Raw genomic sequence first — 23,678 nt, 5'->3', positions numbered from 1 at the left:
AAATGACAGCTGGTCATCATGCACCCATGTCGTATTTGGGAAAAAAATTTAAGCCGGCCAATGTAATTTACCCCCATCAAACTATATATATTTTTTTTTTTAAGTAGACAACCCACAGTATTCTAAAAGGGGTATGTCCACTCGGATCGTTTTCCTGGCACTGGAGTTTCCCTTTAAGTCTGCTGAGACCATTTCTTTTTTCTGTACTGTATATATCAGTGCCTCAATAAAACAATGATTGACAAAAAACCCCCCAAAAAACTGTCTAGAACCAATTACAACTTCCTAAAAAGGTTTATAATATAGAAGAGACCAGCCCAAGTCCCTTCAAAGATATGTCCCAGAACTATTGCTAATTCAAATGTAAAAATAGTACTGCTCAAACAACAAAATTAAAAGAAAAAAAAAAAAATCTAGTTAAAGGTAAAAATGTCACTAAAAATAGGTTATGGTGACAGGATGTTGCTTGCGATGGTTTAACTTTAGAGCACAGTTTAACCCCCAAGTCCCAATGCCCTTTTGATCAACTCCTCCAACACACACTTTCTGAAAATGTTCAAAACTGAAGCCTCAGACAGCCACATTGCTAGTAGTAGTAATATGCCATTTATGAAAGACCGAGAACTGTAGACCACAACCATTCCAAAAAGGAATTAAACATTCAGAAAAGGGGGGTAATGGCTCTTTTTTATAAATTCTTTATTTTGAAAAGATTTTGTTATTTTTGGGGTAGGGGTACAGAAAGGAAGTGTGGGATAAAGATTAGTATCTTGTTGAACATGTTTCACATCATACATACGTAATAATTATTGCATTCTCATACAATGTAGGTACATTCAACTTTCAACTATATTTACTTTTTTTTGAGTTCCTAATTTATATCCGTTTTCTTTTTTCTTTTTTTGGGGGGGGGGGGGGTGTTAGGGGGAGGTGTACAGAAAAGAGTGGGGTTCGGGAGAGGGTTACAATACATCAATATTGCGGAACAGAGTTGGTTATATCACTGTCGCATAGGGATCGACCGATTATCGGTTTTACCGATATAATCGGCCGATATTCGGTATTTTCGGCAATATCGGTATCGGCCAATAGGGATACCGATATTGCCGATAATACCTCCCAGGACCGCCAGGCTCATTACAAGCCCGGCGGTCCTGGGGGGGCGAGCAGCAAGCGTTTACTCACCTCCCAGCAGCTCCTCCAGCTCCCCAGTGTAAATCTCGCGAGACCCGCGGCTAGCTCTGACGGCCGCGGGTCTCGCGAGATTTACACTGTGGAGCTGCTGGGAGGTGAGTAAACGCTTGCTGCCCACTCCACTTCCCTCCCCTCCCCTCCCCCAGCTAAGACAATGCCACTGGACCACCAGGGATTAACATATCCCCCCTCCCTGGCAAGACAACAAGCAGGGAGGGGGGACAACAAAAAAATAAATGATAATAATTAAATATATATAAAAAAAAATAATTTAATATAAAAATTAAAAAAAAAAAAAATTTAATAAAAAATGCCCCCTCACACACACACACACTTATTATACACATACACTACACAAACACACTGTGTATATAATTCAGTGTGTTTGTATAGTGTGTATATATAATGCAGTGTGTTTGTATAGTGTGTGTATATATAATGCACACTACACAAACACACTATTATATACACACACACACTATACAAACACACACTGCATTATATACACACACACTGCATTATATATATACACACACTGCATTATATATATACACACACTGCATTATATATATACACACACACACACACACACACACAATACAAACACACACTGCATTATATACACACACACACTATACAAACACACACTGCATTATATACACACACTGCATTATATACACACACACTGCATTATATACACACACACTGCATTATATACACACACACTGCATTATATACACACACACACTGCATTATATACACACACACTGCATTATACACACACACTGCATTATATACACACACACTGCATTATATACACACACACACACACTGCATTATACACACACTATACAAACACACACTGCATTATACACACACACACTGCATTATACACACACACACTGCATTATACACACACACACTGCATTATACACACACACACTGCATTATACACACACACACTGCACAAACACTGCATCCACTACACACACACACACTGCACAAACACTGCATCCACTACACACACACACACTGCACAAACACTGCATCCACTACACACACACACACACATACACAGCTCCCCTGTCTAAACACACTGCATCCACTACACGTGGCATGTATATTTTGTGCATTTACCTTTAGAAATAGTTTTTTATTTTCCAAAATGGTAAATGTACAGAATATCGGCAAATTATATCGGCTATCGGCCTGAAAGTTCACAGAATATCGGTACCGGTATCGGCTCTAAAAAATCAATATCGGTTAATATCAATATTAACATTGAGGAGGGAGTTATGGTCCCTTGAGATGCGTGGGGGAGAAAATTACTGGGTGGTAGTCGGCGTACAAGGTCGTACATGTTATGAGCAGATGTGGAAACTGGGTGGTTTCTGTGTGCCCATTGGAGTTGGGGCTAGTATGTGTCTTGGGGTTGCATTTGTGTTTTTCGTCTGGTCCTAGCGTGTCATTCTTGTGAATCGTAATCTCCGTCCTGTTATATTTGGGGTAGGAGCCGTATGGGTCCAGGTTTGGGAGGGGAGGGGATGACGTTTTGAGAATGTTTGGTGGGCGTTGATCGTCCTATGGGTTGGGTAGGGGACGTCTATGAGGGCTATCTGCTGTATCGGAGATTCGTCTACGGGTATGGGTGGTGTATTAGGTTGTGAAGGGATGTAGGGGGATAGGATGGGTAGATAGATGGGTAGAGGGGAAGTGGAGGGAGAGTCTGCGGGTGTGGAGTTATTGGGGGGCCAGTATCGTCCTAGTTAGCCATGGGTCCCATATTTTGTGGTATAAGTTTGTAGTGTTGTGGACCAGAGCTGACAGTTTGTCCATTTCCATGGTTTCTGTTATTTTGTGTAGTACTTCAGATACTGCCGGGACAGCGTTGCTTCCCCAGTGTCTGGCTATGGTTCTCCGGGTGGCCAACGCGATCCGGGCCGTCATTTTGTTTTGTGCCCTAGTAAGGGTCTCGTGGGGTTTAGACAAGAGCCAGAGCCAGGGGTCCAGTGGGAGATTGCTGTGTAGTGCCCTGTTTACCATTTGTGTTATGTCCTGCCATAGTTGGGCGATGTGTGGGCAGTTCCACCATAGGTGGATGTAGGTGCCTTGGTCGTCGCACCCCTTCCAACAACGGTCTGAGGGTGCTATGCGCATTTGTTTCAGTCTTAGTGGGGTGATGTACCAGCGGAGCATGGTTTTATACGCTTGTTCTTTGTGTGTCACGCAAATAGAGATTGCTGCTGTGGCTTCCCAAATGTCTTGCCAGTCTGACGGGTCAGTGATGGGGCCTATATCCCGTTCCCATGCCTTCGTGTAAGATAAGGCTTCAGTGGAATGGGTGTGGTGTAGGATGCCGTATATGGTAGATATCTGGCCTTTTTGCATCGGGGTGTTCATGCACATCTTCTCGAAGGTGGTGAGCGTGGCAGTCGCTGCTTGTTGGTTGTGTGATTGAGTGAGGAAGCTCCGTATCTGCAGGAATCTAAAGTGGTCGAAGGTCGTGTATGGAGTGTTGTTGGGCAGTTGTGTGAAGGGTAGAAGTTGTTGTCCCCGGAAAAATTGGTGGAATCGTACCAGGTTATTATCTTCGTATCTCGCAAAGTATGGGGCGTCATCCCGGGTTGGAATTGTTTGTTTCGAAGGATTGGCGTTAGAGGGGATGGTGTGTTGATAATGTCATATTTGCGGGTTACTCTGTCCCATAGTTGAATAGTTCAATTGAGTGGGTGGTAATGGCTCTTTTAACATGCCAGAATCTTAAAATATAAATGGAAGAGGGGGCGGGGCCTGACCGCCGGCAGGATCAGACGTGCTCCTCCCTGGACCGGGGGGGGGGGGGGGAGGGGGCTCATCCCGGTCAGCAGGGGACCAGCAGAACACCAATCTGGGCATAAACAATCGCCCGAGCGAGGAACATCCACGTGCGGACCGCCAGTGCAGGAGAGCAGATCGAAGGGGAGCTAACCCAACACCACCCGACCACCATGACAACCTTCCCCAGGTCTGTGTTGGTGGACTACACTGGGAAAATTAAGGTACAGGTTGCGGGCATCAACCAGGATGAAATGTGGGGCCACACAGAGCGGGACCCCACTGAACAGCCCTTATAAAGCAGACCTACATGGGCCACCAGACCCTAGAACTGCCAGTCCCGACAAGACAGGTCACAGGGACCGAAACCCCAAACCAGCCTGGGCCTGCAACACCACAACTACCGCCACATGCCAATGAAACAGCGCAGGGCAACACCACCGCGGCACAACAAGAGGCACCTACCAAAAAAGCACAGGGCTGGAGAGGGCCAAACTCTAAGGGCACCGACAACCACAACCCCTCCCAGATGGCGATTCATCATGGCAGAGCATCATGAAACACCCAGAAGAGGCACACCCTCACACTCTACCAAGCCAGAGTACCCCACACGCAGCGTCCCCAAGGCAGGGCGCCCAACAACCTCCCCACAGATTGGGAATCGGATAAGCAGGCAAAAAGACACAGTCTGCCTGCTGGCTGACCGCGGTGAAGACGCCGGCACAGATGAACCTTAAATCCTACTCAACCTGGCGGACTCTTGTCGCTAAGCTTCCATCCATGGACATTGACTTATACTCGTCATTATTTGCCCTAGCATCAACTCCAACTATGCTTAGCCAGACACACTGCCTACTAATAACGCAGCATGATTTACACAAAGCACCAAGCGAGGAACACACTCTAGAAAATCACACTAGCAAACCACAGATCTTAGACACCCACTTTAAATAGAGAAAGTGTTACCATGCTTAACCCCACTGTAGAGGCACAGATTGTTAAACTCAAAGTCCACCTATACCCTGCTAATACACTTATGCTTGTTCACCTACTCCAATGTAACTTAAACCATATTGCTCCTAGCTTGTTTCCTTTATCGTTACCTTTTCATTTAAAAATGTATGCGTACCCAACACGCCACAATATTGTTATAATCTGATTATGAAAATCGAGCCTGCTGATGCTGTTGTGGCAATACAGGCACTGCTGTACCTACCTGCATACCAAAAATAAAGAATTAAAATATAAATGGAACACCTTTATCATGCGGAGGGATGCAAATTATCAAAAGTGATCCAACATTTAGTTACACGGAGTAATCACATTCTGTATTACTTGACATCCACAAACAGTTTAATTTCCCAGGATTTATGTATTACCCAGTGGTGTCCAAGTTTTTTTTTGTTTCCTTTATAAAAACACCTTAAACACAACTGGGTAATCCCTAAATCCTGGATTAGTAGATAGGCGGGGTAGGTGGTTGAGGGCATCAGTACTGGTTTGGGAACCACTGCCTAATTTCGAGGGCCAAAGCCACATGGTCTGGTGGTGGACCAAGTTTCATGAATAGGACTCCTTTCACTTTCTTCTGTGAATAAGTTAGCTCCACATATGCAAAACAAAGCCACTATGCAGGGTCCATCTAGGAAATTACATGTGGTCACTGGACCCAATTGGAAAGTTTGATTATGAAGATGGGTTTATCCAGAGGACAGAATTTAATGTAATTTAGCGGAGAATCCCCTGAGAGTGGGTAAAGACCATTACAACATTACCAGAAATGTGTGGGTAGTAATTTCAAGCTGTACGATGAGGACAACCAGTTAAAAATAAACAGTTAAAAATAAGATACCAGAGAACATTAGTAGTAATGTAACTTCCTCATTGGCACAACTGTGAAAGCTGCTGTTGTCTATACGTCCTACTATCAGTATTGTACAAAACTATGAAATTAAATCTGAATTGTAGAATTTAGGCAAAAAAAGAGCCAAGTTTTGACTAAATCAGATTTAGGGAATATTTTCAGATTATTTTTGCCTCAATTGGACCAGATTGAAAGAGAACCTATCTTTTTTTTGTAAACTTACACAAGCCCTTTTTATTTCCCTACCAAATTTCCAAATAAACGGTTATTGGGCATTAATTAAATATTTTCCTATGGGGAAAGCCTGAAACCTCATCAGGTCCCCATTGAAGAGCATTAGAGTGGACCATCCTGGAGGAGGTCATGCCTACCTCCACCATGACGTCGCGGGAAGCGGAGAGAGTTAAACAGCACAAAGGAGAGTTGGAGCAGGAAAAAGTAAAAAAAAAAAAAAAAAAAAAAAAAAAAAAAATGATTTTTCTGGCACATAACTAACTAGGGATAATAACTATTACTGTGAGTTTCCCATTAAAGGGACTCTCCAAACAGATTAAGAAGTTCAGCGTAGTGAAGTGCTTTATGTGTCGCATTTTCCAAAAGTGCAGATTTCAATAGAAATTGGCACTTTCATAAGTGAACCTTCGTCATTTTAACCCTGCAAAATAAAACAATCCAGTTTTGTGGAAACATCAATGTTTAAATTGCTGAGTAAAATACAGCATTAGTTGATGTCTAGAAGCACTTCCTCCTCCATGACAGGAGTGAAACTCAGTCTTGTAATCAAATGTCGCGGATAGCAGCCTGTGATTGGAGAAATTAAACCTTTGGTCAATCCTGTGTATCTAAAATCTATTTTCTATATGAAGTATTGGACTGGAGGAGAATGCAGAAGACATCAACAGGCATGTCAATGTCTTTGAAGGAGGAGCAGGCGACTGCAGGGGAGGAGTCCCGATGTAGTACATTTATTTATTAAAGGGGAGTGGACAAAGAGAATCTATTGCCACCCAAAAAAAAAATTATTTTCTGGACTATAGGTTCCTTTCAAGATATGATAAATATCATACAAAGTTTAGACGTCAATCCTTAATCATGTATACATGATTACAGCTTGTCACCAAAACATCATATAAAATGTTTGTTCTTCTGATCCTGAATAAAACTCTTTTCTATTTGCACTACTCTGTCAAGCCTTTGGAATCTGATTTTGAATGTTTCTTGGCAACTTCATACCTGGGGTATCCCAGGCACCAGTCACTTCTGGTATGGGGAGCCAGACGCTCCAGCTAGGAGCCTTTATTAGTGCCATCTCTCTGGCTGACGTAGTCGAGTGGCACCTGGAGGACGCCAATTAAAAAGTAAAACTGTTCTAAAACAATTTAACGTCTTAAGATGGGGGCCAGAAGGTCACTCCAGGAACCATAATCATTACAGATCGCTCCTTTAAAGGCAAACATCAATTTCCTCTCAATTTCTCACTGACCTCAGTTTTTAAATTTACAATGTGGAGAATGCCAATCATTAGGCATATCCAAGCAAAATATTACTTCCCTCTCTGACCCACACATAGTCTTTCCCTCTTATTTTACACTGTGTAACTTTTTGTAAGCACCATGAAACCTGTACATGGTGGGTACTGTTATACTCGAGAGACTTCGCTGAACACAAATATTAGTGTTTTCAAACATTACAACTTATCACAAAAATATCGGCCATGAAAGTGCCGTTTGTGTGAAAAATGCAATAAACTGCACTTTCACAGACAATATTATTGCCGTGATATGTTTTACGGTTTTGAAACACTATTATTTGTGTTCAGCAAAGTCATCCGAGTAAAACAGTACCCCCCTATGTACAGGTTTTATGATGTCTTGGAAAGTTACGGGGTTAAATAAAGGGCTTGCAAACCATATTCTCTGAACTTTCTGCCTGGGTTGTCAGGCAAATCCCTCAAATAAGTCATTTCATGAATTACTAATTATATATATATATATATATATATATATATATATATATATATATATATATATATACACACACACACACACACACATACATACATACATACATATACACACACACATACACCATGCTAAAATGTATTTTGATTTAAATATATATGTATATTAATATCAAAATACAGTTAGAGCGAAAGTATACAGGTATACAATTTTTTTTTTTAAATTAAATTTTATTATTACTATATATATTTATAATTATAATATATATATATATATATATATATATATATATATATATATATATGTAACTTTGAATAACATACACTTTGAATAATAGTGTGTGTGCGCATAAAAAAGTACTTAGATCATACATATCATATACATATATTTATATATATATATATATATATATATATATATATATATATATATATATACACACACACACACAAATGATCTAAGTACTTTAATTTACTTTATTAAAAACTTTATTTAATGTATGTATTCGAGCTGATGTGTACTGTGGTCGTTGCGGTCACCCAGGAGTGATGGGAGTGAGTGGAGGACTTTTTTTGTATTTGTATTCACTTAATTAAACTTTTACTAACTTTTTTTTTTTTTTTTTACAGGCAGCAGGGGGACAGCCTGAGAGTTCAGGCAGTCCCCCTGCTGGCACTGCATGAGCCGGCTATTCCGGCCATGTGATCGCAAGGACCCCGTGATCACATGGCCCTGGAGGACCGGATCGTGCAGAAGGGGGCTGCCTGTGCTCCCAGTCAGCCCCCCGGATTGCGACCGCTGATGTGGGTTTGGCGGGGACCCGGTAAGTCCCTAGGACGGCAGGCATGTTTTAAGCCGCCCTCCGGCGTTTAGGAGCGCCCAAAAAAGAACGGCATTGAACGCCCGCCGTCCTTAATGGTTTAATAAATTCAAGTTATAAAACAAATATTGTAAGGAGTGACTTATGGTTTTAAAGCTAATATTAAGCAAAATAGCCAAACTCGAAAAAATTCTCCAAGTTAGCAATGCTTCCCAGTGCTGCGATTTGAAATTCAATTTGAGTTTCTAACAAGTCCCACTTTAGTGAATAAATATATAATGTATTGAAAAGAGTTAAACACTCCCGGCACCATAACAACTTCCTCTCAATGAAGATGTTAAGGGGCTTTGAGTCCCTGTTTGGCACCATACCTTACAGAGTTCAACAGCTCTCAGACAGGTGAACAGCGAAGTTCTGGAGGCATCCATTATCCCGCCTCCTCTACAATTTGACCACTATGGAAGCATTAGCCTATGGCTGTCAACCATACGGCCCCCGGAGCTCATGAATTTGGCCTCCAGTTAAGGCCCACTGAGTGGTTGTGGGACTCCTGAAGGATCTTAGATCAGATGCCCCACAGCTCTTTAATAGCACACCAGACTGGCCTCTGTCAAAGCATTGGTGTCGCTCCCCCCTTGTTTGCACGCATTTGCATTTAAATGTTACACGTTTAGACCTCCATACCTATGTCAGTGGACAATTTGGCCCTCCAAAACAAATGAGGTTGACACCCCTGCATTAGTTTTTTTCAGCCAGCAGTATGCAGAGAGCATCAGCTAGCTGCTCATCATGAGTAAGGGGTGAAAATTTAAGTTTGTTTACTGGTAATTGGTGGCCAGTGATAAGCTGATGGTCAACCTATAATTCCCACCCATTCACTGCGTGAGCCAATGTTGCCACATTACCCAAAGAAGGAGGAGGAGAAGAGGCAGAGTTGAGCCTGGGGACACGTCTTCGGTGCAGAACCATTAGAAAACAGTTTAACAGTTGAAGGCATGGCAGCGCCAATTTACACCAGGCACTGTAACCAATTCTTTAATCTAAAGTATTTATGCTTTAGAAGATTAAAGGCATTTTCCAGTGCCAGGAAAACAAACCCGTTTTCCTGGCACTGGAGAATACTGGAGTCGCCCCCCCCGCCCCACATTGCTGAGGAGGTTAAAATCCTTTCAGACACTTACCTGAATCCGGCGTCGATGTCCCACGGCACGGGTTCAGGCTCCGCCCACGCTCCTCCCCTTGCGGGGAAGACCTAATGCGCATGCGCGGCACATTAGACCTCCCTATAGGAAAGCATTACTCAATGCTTTCCTATGGGGATTCCAGCAACGCTGGAGGTCCTCATGCACAGCGTGAGGACGTCTAGCATCGTTTAGGTGACCAAAAGCCGTCTAATAAGCCGGAAGTCCCTCTAGTGGCTGTCTGGTAGACCAGTGCTCCCCAACCTTTTTATCGCCGCGGACCGGTAAACGTTTGATAATTTTTTCCGTGGCCCGCTTGTTTTGATTTAATAAGACAAAAAAAAAAAACATATCACATATATTAAAAAAACACGCAGACACATACATAGTCAGAAAATCACAAACACAGTCACATAAAGACAGACTCAAAATTGTGTGTGTGTGTGTGTGAGCGGTGCAGTGTGTATGTGAGGGTGGCAGTGTGTGTGAGAGTTGCAGTGTGTGTATGTTTGGGGCGGTGTGTGTATGGGGGGCAGTGTTTGTGGGGCAGTGTGTGTATGGGGGGCAGTGTTTGTGGGGCAGTGTGTGTATGGGGGCAGTGTTTGTGGGGCAGTGTGTGTATGGGGCAATGTGTGTATGGGGCAGTGCTTGTGGGGCAATGTGTGTATGGGGCAGTGCTTGTGGGGCAGTGTGTCTATGGGGGCAGTGTTTGCGGGGCAGTGTGTGTAGTGTGTGTATGGGGCAGTGTTTGTGGGGCAGTGTGTGTATGGGGCAGTGTGTGTATGGGGCAGTGTGTGTATGGGGCAGTGTGTGTATGGGGCAGTGTGTGTATGGGGCAGTGTGTGTAGTGTGTGTATGGGGCAGTGTTTGTGGGGCAGTGTGTGTATGGGGGGTAAGGAGGCTTTTTTTATATTTATTTAATTAAACTTAATATATTCATGTCCCCCCTCCCTCCTCTTACCTTTACTGTGAGGAGAGGGGACATTTCTTAGTCCCTGGTGGTCCGGTGGGGATTCCCTGGTGGTCCGGTGGTGGTGAGATGAACTCTAGCCCAGTTACAGGGCTAGAGTTCACTCTCGCGAGATTTGGAGCGTTGCCGTGGTTACCGCGGCAACGCTCCAAATCTCGCGAGAGGAGGACCTAGAGGAGCTGCAGGTAAGAGCTCCCGGGTCCTCTCTCACTCCCTCCGCTGCCGGCTGTCAGCACAGTGCCTGCGGACCGGAGAGGGAGATCTCTGATCTCCCCTCCGGTCCGCAGGCACATTGCAGGGCTGGCACTTGGGCAATGCCAGCCCTGCATTAGCCGGCAGGCTCGCACACCCCCGGGCGGCCCGGTACCGTTTGATCCACGGACCGGTACCGGTCCGCGGCCCAGGGGTTGGGGAACACTGTGGTAGACAACCACTAGAGGAAGACTTAACCCTGCAAGGTAATTATTGCAGTTTATAGAAACTACAATAATTACACTTGCAGGGTTAAGGGTGATGATAGTTGGCACCCAGACCACTTCAATGGGCTGAAGTGGTCTGGGTGCCTACAGTGTTCCTTTAACCTCATTACCAAGATCCCTTGGTGTCAGCCTCTTCACAGCGTTTGTGGGTGTAAGACTAATGTCTGCTGGCTCTGTTTGGAAACACTTCCCTAAGCAGGGTACACCTCCCATACAGATTCAACAGCCCTTCAAACACTAACACATATAAGCCAAAGCAATGTGATTTTACTTTCTCATCCCGATGTTCCTTTAAGTGCAAAGCTTGGTGAGGAGACTTTGCTCTATCAACAGAGCCACTCACGAAAGCCATCCATGAATGACGCTATTCAGTAAGCAAATACCATCCACAGTGTAGCAATGAATAGAATCATTGCGGTTTTCTGAATCACATAAACCCTGTTCAGTGTGTAGATTTAATGACACAAATGGGCCAACAGCAATTTATTGCTGACCAACCAACCAACCGAATTCTACACGTTAGACCAGCTTGTCACTTATACAATATGATGGGCGAGGAGACACATTTACTGCACCTTGGCTTGCCTGATCTTCATGGTGTGGGACAACAAATAAAGTGTTACCTGCAGTATAGATATTTAATATGCTGCCAGCAGTAAATAAACCCAATTTTAGTCCAGCAACTCATTATTATATACATATTATATGATATTATTATACATATTGAAGGGGCGGCAACAACATGAATACATTACAGGTCTCCTTAGAAACAGGGTGGACCTGGCTACCTCAATGTAATACTCTAAATCAAAAAATAACACCCCTGCATGTACACAGGTGATCTCCAGCAGGCCACAAGGCTAACACCATGATCCTTATGGTCCAGCAGTGTCTTTCAGAGTTATACAATGCTGTGAGTTTCATCATTTTAAAATTTAACCAGAATACAGGTTGTGTAAACAGCACTAACCTAAGTAAAGGACCATGGGGATAAATCCCCAGCGGATGGTGAACTGGCCGCATTTGAACAGCTGCTGCAAACGCTGCTTACTTTCCTTGCTCATCTCATGCATGGCTACAAGGGCATCAGAAGGGAGGCCGGAAAGCAACGTGCCTTTCACACAGGAAACGCCGTAAACCGAGCCCGAGCTGCTGGAAAGAAACTAACAAAAAAAAAAAAAAAAAAAAAATGCACGCTACACAGCGCCACCTAGTGCTTCCCTTTACTCGGTTAATTTAGAAGGGAGGACGGCCATCTTTTTTGAGGGCATGTTCTATTTAGTGTTTCCCAGAGTGAAAACAATGTTTGAATGCTTTTTTTTTCATTGTCTTAGAACTATAAGATATTCGCTTTAAAGGGTTATGAAATACTGTTTTTGTTTTTTTTTAAGAAATTGAATGCAAATATTACATTATATATAATATTAAGTTTTTATCAGAAATCAAATGCTTAGAAAATAAAGCTGTTGGGTGCATACTTTGGCTAGAGTTTGAAATGGACGTGTGAGCTTGGAGTGCTCACTAACCAAAGCAGAAAAATGGCTTAAACCCAGCTATCTCGAGCACACCAAACACCCAACACGACGGGAACAAAGCCAAAAAAGACCCAGGCTAAATTAAACCAGTATTTACTCCCAGATCAGATCGCCATCATTAGTGGCAGATTCACCAGCATCAACACTGGCCCGGCAAAAAGAACAGGCCGCAGAGAAACCACTAACATAGGCAGCCTTATAAAACTTTACATTTAAAATGACGCAGAGTAAGCACTAACAGAAGCAGCCTTATTAAACTTTACATTCAAAATTACGCAGCCTTTACATGTAAAATGAAAAATCTACTGCATGACCTTCGCAAAGATGTACAATCTGGCGTATCAAGTCTCACCTCGGCATTGATCCAAACTATTAATGACTTAGGCGATTGGACGAGCACACTTGAACAAAAAATGGACGACATAGTGGACTCTCTTTCTATTAAGCAGAAAAAAAATGGCTTATGCAATGTATGATCACATGCTGTAACTAAGTCCCTATTATGTTTGCCCAAGTCATACATTTTAAACACATTACATTTTGTGAGCTTTGAAGTTGCTGTTTAGTGAGTGAGCGAGTACGCTGGATGTTGTATGTTGTATGAATTGGCCCCAGCAGCACCCTTATAATGTATGCATGTTCAGGTGATGTGGCCCGCTTGGTTTCATATAGAAATGTGAAGAGGACTGTCATTGACAGTCTTAGGATTTAAAGTAGAACTGTCCCCTTAAAACTATTTTGTGATATAATGATTCTTTCATTAAGTTTTAAAACCACTGACAGGCGAAAAACTATTATATTGCTACAATAGCACCTTAAGGGGTAAGATATATTAGGCAGCAAGTGAGCAGTCTGTTCTTGAATTTCATGTGTTGGAAGCAGGAAATATGGGCAAGAAAAAAGACCCAAGAGACTTTAATAAGGGCTGGATAGTGATGGCTGGATAACTTGGTCAGTGGATCTCCAAAATGGCAAGTCTTGAATTACATCTTTAGCAATCTCCTTTATCACTCCTCTCCCAAGAGGCATGCTTGTGCAGTTAGGAGTAACATTGCCCTTGCCTGTATGACTTCTTTCTGACCTTTGGGGTCAGTGTAAATATATATGGTAGATGGAATGGGAATGTCAGATATTAATCATAGCATCCAAGACTAGCATGTCTCTTAGATCAGGTTATATTAAAGAGATATAATAATGTTCAGAAAACCAACCACAATTTTATGAATAATTAAGATGTAGATATACAATGGCATACCTCCCAACTGTCCCTATTTAGAAGGGATAGTCCCTATTTTGGGCCCAAATCCCTCTGTGCCTCTTTTCCTTCCTAAAGCCCCTCATTTCTAGGAGCTCCATATTGATGCTGCGCTGTGGATTTACTACTCATTATCTGGCCCAGGGAATGGTGCACAGGGGACTCAATAAGTAAAAATGTTCTAAACTGTTTGACTGTTGGGTCCATTTAGGGTGTGAGGGTGACACTACAGTCTGCAGTATGCTTTAGTGCAGTGGTGTACACACAATCCATGGGGCCTCCCAGTTAAAACTGATCCAAGGGCCCTCCCCCCTCGACCCTGACCCTCTTCCCCCTGACCCTGCCCCCCCCCCCGAACACATATATACAGATACAAACACATACACACAGACAGACCCCCCTGACAGACACAAACATACCGGTACATACACACACACAGACACATACCTACACACATGCAGACATATACATAAAGAGACACACACATACAGAGACAGACACACACCTACAGAGACACAGACACACACATACACACACATGCGTACACACATACAGATACACACACACACATACACACATACAGAGACACACAAACATACATACACACACATACATACACACATACATACATACACACACACACATCCTCTCAGCGGCCTTTGACACCGTTGATCATGCTCTCCTTCTTCAAACTCTTCAATCACTTGGTCTCTGTGACTCTGTCCTCTCGTGGTTTTCCTCTTATCTCTCCCAACGCTCATTCAGTGTCTCCTTTTCTAATGATACCTCCTCCCCTCGCCCTGTCTCGGTTGGAGTTCCCCAAGGCTCCGTCCTTGGTCCACTTCTATTTTCTCTTTATACTGCCTCTCTTGGCAAACTTATTACCTCTTTTGGATTCCACTACCACCTGTATGCTGATGACACCCAGCTATATCTCTCCTCCCCGGACCTCTCCCCTGCCGTCCTGCAACGTGTCACTGCTTGCCTTTCTTCCATCTCTGACTGGATGTCCTCCCGCTGTCTGAAACTCAATCTCTCAAAAACTGAGCTCCTTGTCTTTCCTCCTCCTAATACTGATCCTCCTCTTTCACTCTCCCTTCAAGTTTGTGGTACCAACATCAGTCCATCCTTGCAAGCGCACTGTCTTGGCGTCATACTTGACTCTGGTCTCACCTTTGAGCCTCACATCCAGCATGTTGCCAAATCCTGTAGATTCCATCTTAAAAACATAGCCCGCATCCGCCCCTTTCTTGCACCAGATACTACCAAGGAGCTTGTCCATGCTCTGGTAATCTCCCGCATGGATTACTGTAACCCTCTCCTGATTGGTCTTCCCAAAAGCCGTACTGCACCCCTACAGTCCGTAATGAACGCTGCTGCTAGACTGATTTTCCTCTCTAGTCGTTTCTCTCACACCTCACCCCTCTGCCAGTCCTTACATTGGCTTCCTGTATGCTATAGGAGTCAATTCAAGGTACTAACTCACACCTATAAAGCACTGAACAACTCTAGCCCCTCTTATATCTCCTCACAGATCCATAGGTATGTCCCTTCTCGGTCTCTCCGTTCTGCCCGTGACCACCTCCTGTCCGTTGTCCGCACTCGTACGGCCAACTCGCGCTTGCAGGACTTCTCGCGGGCGGCTCCCTTCCTATGGAATAGCCTGCCTACCGCCATCAGACTCTCCCCTAGTCTTGCATCTTTTAAGAAGTGCCTTAAAACTCATCTCTTTAGGAAAGCATATGGCCTCCAAGACTAACCCTTACCTCACATACCTGTCTCTTGCCCTCTCCTAAAGGGCAGTCCACCTTATTTGATTGCAAATTCCTGTCCTAATGTGTTTTACACCCACCTCCTATAGAATGTAAGCTCGATCGAGCAGGGTTCTCTTCAACCTATTGTTCCTGTAAGTTTATTTGTAATTGTCCTATCTATAGTTAAATCCCTTCTCATAATATTGTAAAGCGCTACGGAATCTGTTGGCACTATATAAATTGCAATAATAATAATAATAATAATACATACACACATACAGATACACACACACACATACAGAGACAGAGACACACACACACATACAGAGACACAGACACACACACACAAAATGTTTCCTACCTTTTGTGACTTTCCCTGGGGTCCAGTGGTGGCTCAGCCTGATGGGAGTCAGAGTTCCCACTCTGACTCCATCCTCCTTCCTCCCAAGCGGCTCTCTGTATTCTGGGAGGAATGACCAGGGCTTTCTCCCAGCGTGTGATGTCATCACAGGGGTCCCGGTCGCGCTGTTAAAGTGCCCAGCGCTGACCGGTCCCCCTGATAATCCATATCCATAATCCATATCCATCGGGTGGCCCTCACAGCCTGGGCCACCCGAAGGACCCCTTAACATGCAGCTGGTACCCGGTCGCGGTGGTCCGCATGGCGGCCCGGACCCCTGGAGTGACGGGCCCAGTCGCAGCTGCGACCCCTGTGACCATGGTATGTACGCCACTGCTTAAGTGGTTATGGTACTTGGAGTGTTCCTTTAATGAAATGTGCAATTTGAACTATGCTTTTACATGGTAATTCACAAAACAAAAACAAAAAAAATTGTTTGGAATACAAAATTCATTTAAAATTTAAGGCCAAACTAGCCAAATGGGAAACATTCTCCACTTCAACTATGTTTCTTGTTTGACTAGTTTGACCTTAAATCTGAAATTCACTTTGAATTTAGTGAATAACCCTGGAAATAACTGGTGAGTAACCCTGGTCATAGGCCTTCTTTGCTTGTTGGCCTAATAAAAGAGGCATATATGATGTCATGGCATAGACGGATTATATGGGTGGGACATTGTGATATCGCACTGTAGGCGAAGTGGGGTTGTGATCTGTGTGGTTTCACACCAAGGACAAAGCGTATGGGCAGGGGGTGCATAAGAGATAGGTATACTGCTGAAGCTGATGGAACCTTCACATTAGCAATATGATTTGGGGAGCTTAGGACGCTGATGCATCAGGGACACACATTTTCATTCAAAATACCCATAAATGGTGTAATTCAGAACACAAGTATGGGGGCTGCAAAATACTACCCATTTAACCAGTGCAACAGGATGTAGTGGTTATGGTGCTTAGATTGCACCTTTAAATGCTTTTATAGGAAACGTTCGGTCAGCATGCAGCGACACCAACTGTCTGCTCATAGAACTGCATATGCATTTCTCTCGTGATTTTCTTTTTTTCAAAGTTGAAAAAAAAAGTTTTATTTATGCTAATGTATGATATATTCTGTTTAGAACGTCGTGTTAACCAGGTTTATATGCAAAACTACAAATGCGTTTATTTAATGACCTCTGAACCCTGTGCCGTGGGTGGGTCCATGTCAGCACTATAAATAAGCGGCGCAGGGAGTGACCCAGTCTCAGTCTGTGCGGGGAAGTTCGGGTATGTATCCTGTCACTGTTATATCGCTTTATTGCTGGGAATAAACCGGTTGCACAATTATCCGTTTGTATGAATTGGCCCTGCCAATGATTGGGTGCAGAGACTCCCTTAAAGCCGGTTACAATGTAATCCGTTTTGGTTAAATCCCCGGATAGGACAGACCTAGTGCAGTATGAGTAAATGGGGCTGGCGGGACGAGTAGTAAAGGATCGAACGTTGTCTAGCAGAATGTTACCGATCGCGTGTTAAAGGGACAGAGTGAGTCCCAGTGCGTTCCACGTGTTTACACTATCAGAACTGCTAAGGAAAACGAAGAGTCCACGCTACAAACCTCCAAAATCGATATACAGTGTAATCAAAGTGGACTCTTCATTAAATAAAACTCCCTTGCATTATTGCTTACTGTGATCCCTTTTTTTTTTTTCTCACCCACTCAAAAAGTTAAGCGCCATTTTGACTTCTTGGTGTAAATGTCTACCAGATCGGACACACCAGCCTGTTAGTATAGACTTTTTCATGTCTGACTGGATTAGTGTGAGACTGTATGTGTATACATAAACACACTGTACGTTATGCCTTGTACTCCTCTATTTAAAATGTATGACCCAATAATTTATTATATAATTCCACTAGCACTCCAGGTGCTTTTATCCAAAATAGCCAATGCTTCAGTCCACATCGCTCTCTCTCCTCAAAGTGTGGTGGCATAGTAGTGATGGGCTTTGTACTTGCTTGATATCATAGAATGGTGGTCTGTGGAAGGTCCTTAGACACCCGATCTTACACTTATGCAATGAGTTACTATAGGCAACTGTTGCTTGCCATTTATTACTGTAATAGACCGTGAACGGGAAATGGTAGAACATCAATGTTGCTAGAGTTCAGGTTCCTTCTTTCTCTTTGGGTTTTTACACTTTATGTAAATAACTTCAGACATGTTCAAAATTGGCTTTTCATAGAGGTTCTACCAGCGTGAAACGCTCTAAAGTGATTTAGGGATTAAAGGAACATTCTGGGCACCTCCTGAGAATTATGTGAGGAGGTGCTAGTATACCATCAGGGGTAAACGGTTAACTTAACTCCAGTATTCAATCCGGTGCGTTGGCTGTCTACATAATTGACTGTTCTATGAATAGGGAGTTACTGATAGACTGTCAGCAGATACACTTGGCCTATCAGCAGCTCTCTTATCCAAGGCTTCCTGATTGCAGACTTTGGGGTTAAACCTGAAATTAAGCTGGCAAAATGGTTATCTTTAATAAGTCCTGTTGGAAGTGAGAGAAACAGAATTGAGTTGCGTCTGTCCGTCCCCCCCTCCATCACAAAATCTATGCATTGGTATTGCTATTTAAGTATATATATATATATATATATATATATATATATATATACCTTTTTTTTTTTTTTTTTTTTTTTTGCAGGTGTCATGTGTAAAGAGACCTGGAATGATCTCCAGCATGTCTACAGCAATCCAGTGGCCGTTAAGGACCCATTTTAAGTTTTTGGCCTTTTTAAATCCTGAGATGTTTTCCTGGACCCCAAGCACAACAATGACACATAAAATGTTGGGTAAATGAATTCTGGACTTTCCTCCGGAGTACAACAGCCCTAGAAATGGAGGTGTATGTAAGTTTACTATTCCCTCTATAACATGGTTAATGTGATGCATGTAGCCTGTGATGAGCTGTGTACTCCTGAAATGAGAATTAATTTCTGTAACTGATGTCATTAAAGGATTTACCTGAGGCTACTTTATCCAGTAAATGCTCAGTAGAGATAAGATTAGCACAGAAAGCAAATGCGTTGGCACTTCATCACGTACTTTTTAAAAGCCGTGTATTCGGAGCTTACACGAGTATAGACATTTATTTTGATATAAAAATTTGGCTTCCACCAAAGTGGACATCAGAGCTGCTAGTCACAGATATGAAACTAGTTATCACCAATCCAATGAGCTATATAGTGAGAAGGAAAGTATCTTGCATCTTTCATGGATCAAATATGGTGTCGAAGATTTTGGGATAAGTGCATGAGTGTCTTGCTACCCCGTATTGGGTAAGAGAGTGAGGATTGTGTAACGTTATCTATGACTTGTCCTGCTTGGCTTTCTGTAGGGATGAGTGCTATGATCACTGGAGGTCTGTCTGGGTTAATTTCCTGCTGGTTCAGTAGGCAAGCTTGTCTGTACCGCCGTTGGTTGCAGAGCTTAGTTAGACAAGGCAGATCCAGCAGGAATACTGGCCAGTTGCACTGTAATTTGTTGGTTAATGCCAATCAATAGGGGAGTAATTGCTGAGGTGTAAACCTCACGTTAACAACCCTTTCCCTGTCATCACAGTGGCAGCCTTACAGCTTGCCTGATGCAGGGCTAAAAGTATAAAAATAGCTCATATTAAGGGCAGTCCTCTTGCCTAAAGTGGGCACAAATTTGAACTCCTGCATTAATAGTAGTAACCTGATTTGATGGTAACTCGGACGCACATTGCAACGGTTAGGGGAAAATGGCCTACTCATGCCACTAATTGATCAGAGGATAGGAAAGTCCTGCTATGGTCACAATCAATGTCTATAAAACACATTGCCATTGGGATACTGTTGGCAATGGAAACTGGTCTTGTGTTTTAATATCGTCCTTTGTCTTTTGTACCTGCAGGTGTTGACTGAAGATCAAGTGCTCTCATAGGCAAGAAGGTAAAGTTTTTTTTTGTTGTTGTTTTTTTTGAAACCTCAAAGCACCATAATGGCTAGAGTACTGTGGTGATTATTGCCTGTTCCTGGGCAAATGAAGTGGTTATGGTGCTTGTTGGATTCCTTGTGAAATTTTAAGCATGCAGCCCTTGATGAGAATTGTACACCTGAATGGGGAGTTAAGTCCTCTATTTGATGTACTAAAGGATTTACCTGAGGCTACTTGCTTAAAATATCATTTTAATGGTGTGATCATTTTTTATTTTTTTCCCCCTCCGATTATGTCTAGTGTATGCTGATTACACTCCACACCACGTTAGATTTATTTTCTTCATTTTGATGGGCAGCAATTCTGTCTGCAGTTTGCGCTCTATTTTATAGGTTGTGGGTAAATTAGCTTAGTTGGGGGGAGATACAGGATTCATGTTAAAATTAAACCTGTTATGCCTGGTGTCTCTTCCCCATCCACGAGCAACTGTTGGGGTCTCTAATAACTGTTTAATGATAAAATAAACAAGGAGGCATAGTGCTGTCCCTGCATCCACCAGTTATTGGTGGGTAGGGGCATGAGGGAGATTCAAAACATCTACCCCATAGTCCTTTTTATTCCAGAAGTTTGGTCCTTAATGGGTTAAGTAAGCATGCAGAATTATTTGACCCCACGGCATTGGATGAGGATAGCATGAGGGATTATCCTAGAACTTTGGGGGGTGATTGCATATGAAGTGTTGGAAAGGGGAGCTCTGCTTCGTGGTTTTTTTTTGTTTTTTTTTAAACCAACCCTCGTGTGCAGTGAGTGAGGTTAAAAATAAAATCTGTCCAGATTTCATTTGAAATGAAATATAAAAACAAAAATTGGCCAAACTGAACCACCTCATGTACAAAATTTTGGCTTTCCCTAATCATTTTATATTTTCTGACAAACCAACCTTGCTATCTGTGCACACGTTCAGCATATTCCTTGTATGTTTACTGAGCAACACCTTTCTTCCTCAAGCAAATATATTTCTATCTAATTTTCTCAGGGGCTAAATTGCAATTACGTGAATAGCTGACTATGACAGTGCTTTCTCTAGGTTTTAAAGAGCTGTGCCTTCTGATCTTTATATTGAATTTAAAAAATAAAAAAATACTAAATTGTGCTCACATGTCTATAGCAGAGGAACAATAGAAACATTGCTATCTTGCATGCCTTACATCTCTTAGGAACACGCTTTAAATTTTTTTATGCGATGCTGTTGTTAATCTGAGTTCTTTTCATTTTCTAGCAGGCCATGGAATGCACACTGTAATACCACGCTGGTCTTGGTCTGAGAAAGTCACTGCCAGGAGAAACCCTGTAATGGTAAGGCCTAAATATCCAAAATAATAGACGTACACTAATATGGAAATAGCCAATGATGATTTGTGTACTCCTGAATATATCAAATTGATGTCTAAAAGGATTTACCTGAGGCTATGCTGTATTACCAGTTACATAAATACTGTATTGACCTTTAGATTTAAAGGAATTAATAAGTTTGTTTGTTTGAATCAGTCTTAACCATCTTATTAAACTCTATATATTACACTCTGCACATGTCATTTTTACTTAAACAGGGGCTAAAGTCAACATTTACTAAATAACAAATTTGCCAGCTATCTTGTCAACTCATTCCATAACACATGGGTTGAGAAAATATACAGGATGTGAGTTTAATGAAATTCCAACAGTCAAAATAAGTATTTCATAAAGATTCTATATTTATGAAATGCTCACCTTTTCATGAAGGTGACAGTGCTGCTCTTATTCACAATAAAAGCCTTTCATAGAGAAGCCAATTCAAATAAGCTAGGATTGGTCTTCTGGAATCTAAAATTATATATATTTTTTTTTATTTTAGGATTTGGTGAAGCTCTGCGTTAAAGACTTGACGACTTGATCAAAGTTCTACTAAAGCTGCTGCAAAACCACTTAAAGTCCTGAGCTCTGTTCAGCATACTGAATGTTAGACATGTAAGATGTAAAATTTATTCTTGAAACAGTCACTGGAGATTAAACGGGTGCTTGATGGGTTACTCTAATCATCATAACCCCTTTTACCTGGATCCTCACAGGAGTCCAGCCGCCTGTTGCGAGCTATAGAAGCCAGATGCTGGTTCTCGGCCAATAAATGACCCTCCTGTGCATGAATATGTACAGAACTGATATTGGACAGCCTGGAACACTGCTGGCCAGTGTACATAGACTCAAATAACAGAAGTGGTTATGGTGTTTGGAGTAAAGCTTTAAGTTGGTTACTTCGCAAAAAGTTGCATTACTTGTAAATGTATTTTCTAACCTCATTACTTGAATTTAACAAATGCGAGGGGCGTGCAAAAGTATACTCTGAATAAAGAATTTGTGCCAACCCCTACCTGACTGTTTACTTTTTTCTCTTGTATTCCCAATTATGACTGAGTTTCACTGTGTTGGGGTGGGGGGGAAATACACGTTTAAAGGGACACTATAGTCACCTGAACAACTTCAGCTTAATGAGGTTGTTTAGGTGAGTGCTACAGCTACCCGGAGCCTTTTTCTTGTAAGCACTGTATTTTCTGAGAAAATGCAGTGTTTACATTGGAAGCTTGGAACACCTCTTGTTGCAGTCAGACGGCCACCAGAGGGACTTCCGAGTTCAGAGGCCCTAAAAAGGCCTCTCGTCCGATGCATTCTGGGTGAATGCATCAGACGGGCTATCAGCACACAGCACTGTGAACGCGCTTTGTGTGCGGACAGCCTGTCAGCACTGCTGTGGGCGTGGCTTCAGCTGACAGCTGAAGCCCGAACCCACAGGGATGCTGTCTGGCCACAATAGTGGTTGAAGGGGGGGGGGGGGGGGAGACCTACTCTCCTCCCCACCCCTGTGCGGCGGGTGGGGGCCCTAAAATTCACAATCGGGGGGGACCTATTGCGGCCCCCACCCCTGTGCGGCGGGTGGGGGCCCTAAAATTATCAATAGGGGGACCTATTGTCCCCCCCGGCCCCCACCCCTGAGCGGTGGGTGGGGGCCCTAAATACAAAGGGGGTGGGGACCCTAGTTAACCCTCTCTCCCCCCCCAAAAAAATCTCCCTACCTACCCCCCTCACCCTAAAAATAATGAGGGGGGACCCTTTAACTAAAAACCTGTACAGAAAAAATAAATAAGATAAAAACAACTTACCATTCGATGTTTTCTTTCTTCTAAAATCTTCTTTCTTCAGCCCCAAAAAAGGGCAAATAAAAATCCATAATAACCGACGCAATAAAAAATAAAAAAACCAGAGCGCAAAAAAAATAATCCATCTTCACCCATGGAGGGCTCCGCGCAGACTGAGCTCCGCAGGGCGGGGAAGGCTTATAAAGCCTTGCCCCGCCCTGCAATTAGGCTAAGAACACTCTGATTGGTGGGTTTAAGCCAATCAGAGTGCTCTTTGTCATTTTACAAGCGTGGGAAAGTTCTTTGGAATTTTCCCACGCTTGTAAAATGACAAA

The 23,678-nt window shown here is 42.9% G+C and overlaps 1 protein-coding gene and 1 long non-coding RNA gene across 2 annotated transcripts in view; one reads left to right on the top strand and one right to left on the bottom strand.

Moving 5' to 3' along the window:
• TOMM7 (translocase of outer mitochondrial membrane 7) overlaps positions 1–12,423 on the bottom strand; it is a 29,590-nt gene extending 17,167 nt beyond the window's left edge. The window contains exon 1 of the mRNA XM_063450718.1: positions 12,254–12,423. Within this exon, the coding sequence (XP_063306788.1) occupies positions 12,254–12,356 (103 nt within the window). The 5' untranslated portion in view covers positions 12,357–12,423. The remainder of the gene's footprint in view (positions 1–12,253) is intronic.
• Positions 12,424–18,922: 6,499 nt separating this feature from the next.
• Positions 18,923–22,577, top strand: LOC134608084 (uncharacterized). The gene is made up of 4 exons (XR_010090713.1): positions 18,923–19,118; positions 20,150–20,187; positions 21,453–21,529; positions 22,068–22,577. It is a non-coding gene; the product is annotated as an uncharacterized LOC134608084 (long non-coding RNA).
• The last annotated feature ends 1,101 nt before the right edge of the window (positions 22,578–23,678 follow it).

Source organism: Pelobates fuscus, chromosome 4, assembly GCF_036172605.1.
Source record: "Pelobates fuscus isolate aPelFus1 chromosome 4, aPelFus1.pri, whole genome shotgun sequence".
NCBI classification, from domain to species: Eukaryota; Metazoa; Chordata; class Amphibia; order Anura; family Pelobatidae; genus Pelobates; species Pelobates fuscus.
The sequence above is the reverse complement of the archived record's forward strand: the minus strand, read 5'-3'. Positions and strand labels throughout refer to the sequence as shown.